Raw genomic sequence first — 6,000 nt, 5'->3', positions numbered from 1 at the left:
ATGGAATCATGGAATAATAGCGAAACATTATCATTATTGTCTTGTAACATAATTATTATTGCTATACATATTTTATTTTTGTTTTTTCTTCTTTTTTATAATTTTATTCATAGCTGTGGTCGAATTGCGCCTACTTTTTCAGATTAAGAGTTCAAATACAAAAGTTGTATTAGTAATAAAATAGTATGCATTATTCATACACCCAGTCTGGTCAAAATACATTACATTTCTGATTACTTATTCATGCATCCAATTATATTGTTTGACACCACAGGTGCATTGCTGCTGCTTCTAAATATTTTTATTTCAACATTTTTGAACAAAGCAACTTAATTTGTATTTTAAAAGGGTAATGCTACTTTTACTAAAGTAAAGAATCTGGATAATCCTCCATCACCGAGTACATACAGGGGGGGTGATGATAATGGGGCGCGTTGCCATCACCACCATCCTCTTCATCATCAGCAGCATCCCAGCCCTGACGCCTGCCCACACCATTTCCGACTCCTCCCCGACCGTAGCCTATTGTAAAGATGGCGTCCATCATGGAGGGGCCGCTAAGCAAGTGGACTAACGTCATGAAAGGTTGGCAGTATCGCTGGTTTGTTCTGGACTACAATGCCGGCTTGCTGTCATACTACACGGTACGTTCAACAACACGGTTTTTAATCGCTGAAACGGGTCTGCTCAGTAGGTTTAAGTTACCGCTGGTTGTCAAACCCGAGTGGGAGAAAGGCCTTGTGTTTGTCAGGAGTTGGGAGTCTGAACTGGCGTAAAGAAAGAGGCGAGTCTCCCTGGTGACAGATCCGAACACTGACCAGTAGCAACGGTCGCCCTGCACCGACCGACCAATGGAGTCCCTCCGTTTTATCCACACTTCCGCTAAATGCAGCTAGCTTCCCAAAGCTAAAAGAGAGAGAGAGAGAAGCAGAAATAGACAAACACGCTAAAACATTACAGTGAATAGCTAACAGCATTGGGCCAACCAGAGACATTGTCTTTTATGTCGGCGAGGTGACATTTTGTCTCCGGCAGTAAAACAAGAGCTGGTCAGCTGGACTCTGGCTGGTTTACTCGCCCAAGTGGCTAACAAGCCACCGCGGGAGGAGACAGGCAGACAGTGGCTGTGGGTTGCTTGTTGTATATTTGGTTCACTCACATTGTAATGCTGCTGTGATTAGTAATGTGTCCGGAGCAAAGCTAAAGTCAGTAAACGTAAGTTGACTGTGTCGTCAGAGCATTAATTTAGCCTTAATCCTTATTTGTGCAGCAGTCAGTAGTACTTCTTCAGTAAGTCTAAACTGAGCCCTCAGCCCTGACTGAGAGTAACGCAACAGTTACTGTACATTTCAGACCAAATGCATGTAAATGATCAAGGCAAAGCAGAACAAATCGGACTCCAGCAGCAGTTAAACACAGTGTCTGATTAGAGCTGAAACTATGCGTTGATAAGTGGATTGACAGAAAGTATTTTATTGATAATCGATTCATCATTCCAATGATGAGCATGTGCTTCAGCTTTTCAAATGTGAAGATTTGCTGCTTTTGCTCTCTCTGAATGTTATCAGCAGACACACTTGCATATGTCAAAAGTTGAGAGAACATATAGGCCTGTTATAACTAGTGTAACATGTCTAACCAGATATCTGAGAGTTTGGGAGTAGGCTATAAGTCAGACAAATCAAGCAATTGAAATTTCATGTTCTGCTCTGGGACTTGGGGATCTGCCATTTTATAGACAATATAATCAATGGCAAAAATAATCAGCAGATTCATTGACAATAATAGATAACTGAACATTGTAGCCCTTCAAACAAGTTGGTTTAATATGACAAAATCTAACATTACAATTTCATAATGTAGTAAGAGTAAATTTAATTGTAATTTTAATCGGAGTTAGTTCAGGTTGTGTAATCTCAGTGGTATAGTTTGCCTTTCATCCCGTGTGTGATTTCTCGCTCAAGGTTTCAACCATTACTTTATAATATAGCCTAGGCTAATGTTTAAAAACTCAAAAACAACAATACAAGTTAAGGGGAAGTGTCTTCTCTTGACTCTATCAACAGGGACTTGTGACACGCAGTGAGATGAAATTACTCAATATTCATTGATTACTAGTGTTACCACAGATGACAGCCTGACTATTATTGGACTTTTAGCCTTGTGCATAACATGGAGAGGGTCTATTACACAACTCCTGAATTGTGTTAATTGGTCCTAACCTAACAAAAACAGCTACAAGCGGCAGATGTGCATGGTACCTGTTTGATCCTTTGTCATGCCAGACATTTAATGGAAGAAGCACAGGTGCTGCTTACAACATTAAAGATGGCTCTGTTCTATTTAAATGTATCCTAGTAAACCAGGTGGTAGTAAAGCGCATGCACTGTACTAGGAGCACGAAACCGAAGCAGTTAAATGGGAAATCGACCATCATTGATTTTATTTGTAATACTACATTTTTTGTTGTTGTTCTTTTCAAAATATCCTCAGTGAAAAAGACATACAATAATATCATCGTGCACCACATCACTCACATATTTGTGTCCACTGTCTTTTACAGCATTCTGTATTCTGCCTGTATTTATTTCTTAAATGGTCTGCTCTTGTTTTACAGTCAAAGGATAAGATGATGCGAGGATCCAGAAGAGGCTGTGTGCGACTCAGGGTAAGACTTTCAGCATCAAAGCCGTCCTGAAAGCTGACTTTGATAAATGAAAAGCATGCCCTCCCTCCACACTTGACTGAGCTGCTTGCCTGTGTCACCAGGTATTTGGATGAACTCCCTCTTGTCATGGTTTTCCTGGGTGCAGTCAACACACGAGCCACATCTAACTTTTTGATAAGATTTACTTTATCAATGCAATCCTTCTGAACCATAAGTAGGCTTTTGTACTCGACACCGGGCCAGCACAACTGTCTTCTGATTTACCAAAGTGACTGAATGCCCTGTGTTGAGAAAGAAAATAACTGTAAACTAGGTGACCTAGTTTAACAGGTTTGTTGCCCTCATATTCACACACCCCTATTGCCGCACTGGTTTGATCTTGTTTAGTTTGTGATGGCTCTGCCTCATGTGATCAGACCACAGGCGATGTTGTGTAAGAAGACGCAAAATATGTATCTTTTGCACAAAAGATAATAAGTGAATAAACATATGCTAAAAATGTCTCATCATACTGTTCCCAATGAAGGCATTTGTTCTTCCATGTTTTTTTCAGTACTGAAGTTATATCCACTAGATGGCAGCAGTCGCTTACAGAAATTAGTTTCATGAGCTAGGGAGAGGAGGGACAGTTTTTAATGCAATTAGGTTTTCAAGGGACTGGTCCAGCATTATGAAGGAAAAAGCTCCCGTTACATTTATCCACAAGGGCCGTATCTAAAGGGTAGGATTACATACATTGGCCTCAGTTAACTGACGATAAAAACACCCAGAAGATCATGCGTTTTTCTTTCCTTTTCGATGCAGTTGTGAGGTGAGTCAGTGTGTTGCTGCGGTTAACTCTGCTCCTGTTGCTCCTGCTCCTCTCTAGTCTTGGATTAAGTAGGATCATTCTGCATATCTCACAGCAATGTGCAAAAATCATAACAAATGTATTGTCTGACCTGCCCTGTGTAATTACTTAATTTCTTAACCTGATGTTATCAGAGAGCGTAGCATGGCGATGTGAATGGCGTGATTGTAGTCAAGTCTGAGCATTTGTGGGCAATGAAGGCTGAAGTAGTTAGCCTGCAGTCAAGTGTTTGTCACATACTTGTTGTCTCTGCTTCTTGTTTTTGAATGAAATCTCAGTTATGAAATCAAGGGCAAACCGTTTTTCGTGACTTTCAACAGAAGCAGATGTGAAAGCTGCATCTGTATAAGACAATGTTGAGCACCTTGATCTCCTTAAAGGGAGGAAGTATCTTCTGAAAGTACCTGAAAAGAGGATCCAACATTATTTCTGGACATGTAGTCATGGGTCAGAGGTTTCCAGGGTTAGATCAACGTGACACACAGTTAACTGCCGTACAATAAATGCCTGATATGCATCATGAAGCTGAAAAGTGAAGCAGTATCTATTGAATCATATTACTGGCAGTGACTGTAAACAGTTACTTCTTGGACTCTCTACGTTTAATGTGGATCGTTCACACAGATTAAAGGAAGAAAAAAGACACTTTACTGAGGAAAATTTCTATATTGTTTAATTCTAAAAAATGAAACTGAAGTTGTTATCCCTTTTTTTTTTTTAAGTATATTTTTTGGGCATTTATGCCTTTATGGATAGTACAGTTGAGACAGACAGGAAACGGGGAGGCAGAGAGAGGGGGGACGACATGCAGCAAATGGCGGCCGACGCGGGACTCGAACCGGGGCCGACCGCAGCGAGGACTGTGCCTCTATACATGGGGCGCCCGCTCTAACCACTACGCCACGCGACGCCCCTGTTGTTATCCCTTTTGAAAGAATTAGATAACCATTGTCTGTCTTCAATTTGCTTGATTTTTTGATCCCTGCATCATAAACCCTGACCTGACTGTGTCATTTAAGATTTCTCACAAACTTCTCCCAGAGGCTCTGTCTGCGGTCCCACTGCACCAGTAGAGCCATAAACTCTACTGTAGTCTTATGCTGGTTGTTATTGGATTATTTTCAAGTGCCACGAGGGAACAGTTTTTTTTTTCATGGAGTCAAATAATTCACTTTTGCACATTCTCACATGTCTAAAACAATTTGGAGAAAATGTACGTTCCACTACAAAAGCCCTTCAATGAATCGTTACCATTGTGTCAGTTTTTAGCGACACTTCTTTATAGTCTTCAATCAGACACATGTTGATTTTAAAGCTTGTTGTACCTGTTGAAAAATGCATAGGAATTTAAGAGTTTATGTCATCATCAACAGAAATCACAGTGATAATTTATTATAATGTGTGCTTGTCATACCTAAAGCAAAGCACTATCATACTACAAAAAAACAACAGTTACAGGGCCATTTCTGCTGGTAGCCCAATTAGATTTTGTGTCACTAATATGTTGAGCCTCATTTCTACAACGAATCACAAGATGCTGTCCATGTATGACCTTTTCTTGGTATTCATTTGGGATTTTGGAAGTAACCGGCTATGCTCTGTGGAGTTGTAAAGTGGAAGACACCACGCCTTGCTTCTTTTTGTTGTCGTCATGTAGTGCAGCTGTCTGTCATAAAACCTCCCCCCCAAAAAAGTTCTTACATAATCTGATTGAGAGGTTTTTATGCAGAGCCATTTCACCGGACTGCCAAGTATTTTGCAGCTGTTTTTATCATTTAATCCACCCCTTCTGTAGTTGTTACTTTTTGTTATTATTTGCAGCTTTTGGTGTACGAGGAAGCTCTGAGTCACACGCCCTGTCTGTGTTGCTAGGAGCTAATGCCCTAGCTAGCCAGCAGGCCATTTCTCTGCAGTTGGCTCCTAGCTGCTGCCTGGTCCCCGGTGTCTGTTTCTCTCTCCACCCTTCCCTGCCTTTCTCCTCCTTCGCTCTCCCAAATCCCACCTCCTCCTCCTCCCCTCCCTTCTTTTTTACCATGTTCCAAAAGGCTGCACTCATATATATGTGTGTGTGTGTCTGACAAAGGAGCAGGAGTATTTGTGAGAAAGAGATAAGGCAAAAGAGGATGGAGATTTTGAGGAAGAGAGAGTAAGGTGTGGAGATGAATTTACAGCAGACACAACAGAGTCGGGGGACTGCAGGCACATGTGGAGGGCATGAGGATAGAAATGGAAAGTAGAGTATGACGTGTCCCGCTGTCTGACTGCCTGCGTTTTTTCCCCTCTCTCTCTCTCTCTCTCTCTCTCTCTCTCTCTCCCTCTCTCTCTGTTTGCCTAGGGAGCTGTGATCGGCATTGATGACGAGGACGACAGCACATTCACCATCACTGTGGACCAGAAGACTTTCCATTTCCAAGGTGAGATGTCCCCCTTTTTTCTTTAAATGTTGTGCTCTTCTTGCCTCCCACCCGCCCCCCGTCCTGTC

At 41.5% G+C, this 6,000-nt stretch overlaps 1 protein-coding gene across 6 annotated transcripts in view; it reads left to right on the top strand.

Moving 5' to 3' along the window:
* Nucleotides 1–511: 511 nt before the first annotated feature.
* Nucleotides 512–6,000, top strand: part of osbpl9 (oxysterol binding protein-like 9) — a 30,986-nt gene continuing 25,497 nt past the window's right edge. For all 6 annotated transcript variants that reach the window (XR_014595331.1, XM_083970259.1, XM_083970255.1 and 3 more), the window contains exons 1-3: nucleotides 512–644; nucleotides 2,618–2,668; nucleotides 5,854–5,932. Coding sequence is in view for 5 of the 6 variants with exons in the window: in XM_083970259.1 (XP_083826385.1) it covers nucleotides 534–644; nucleotides 2,618–2,668; nucleotides 5,854–5,932 (241 nt within the window). In the remaining variant the exon portion in view is untranslated. The remainder of the gene's footprint in view (nucleotides 645–2,617; nucleotides 2,669–5,853; nucleotides 5,933–6,000) is intronic.

This window comes from Trachurus trachurus (genome assembly GCF_905171665.1).
Source record: "Trachurus trachurus genome assembly, chromosome: 4".
Taxonomy (NCBI): domain Eukaryota; kingdom Metazoa; phylum Chordata; class Actinopteri; order Carangiformes; family Carangidae; genus Trachurus; species Trachurus trachurus.
This window is presented reverse-complemented; position numbering and strand designations above follow the sequence as displayed.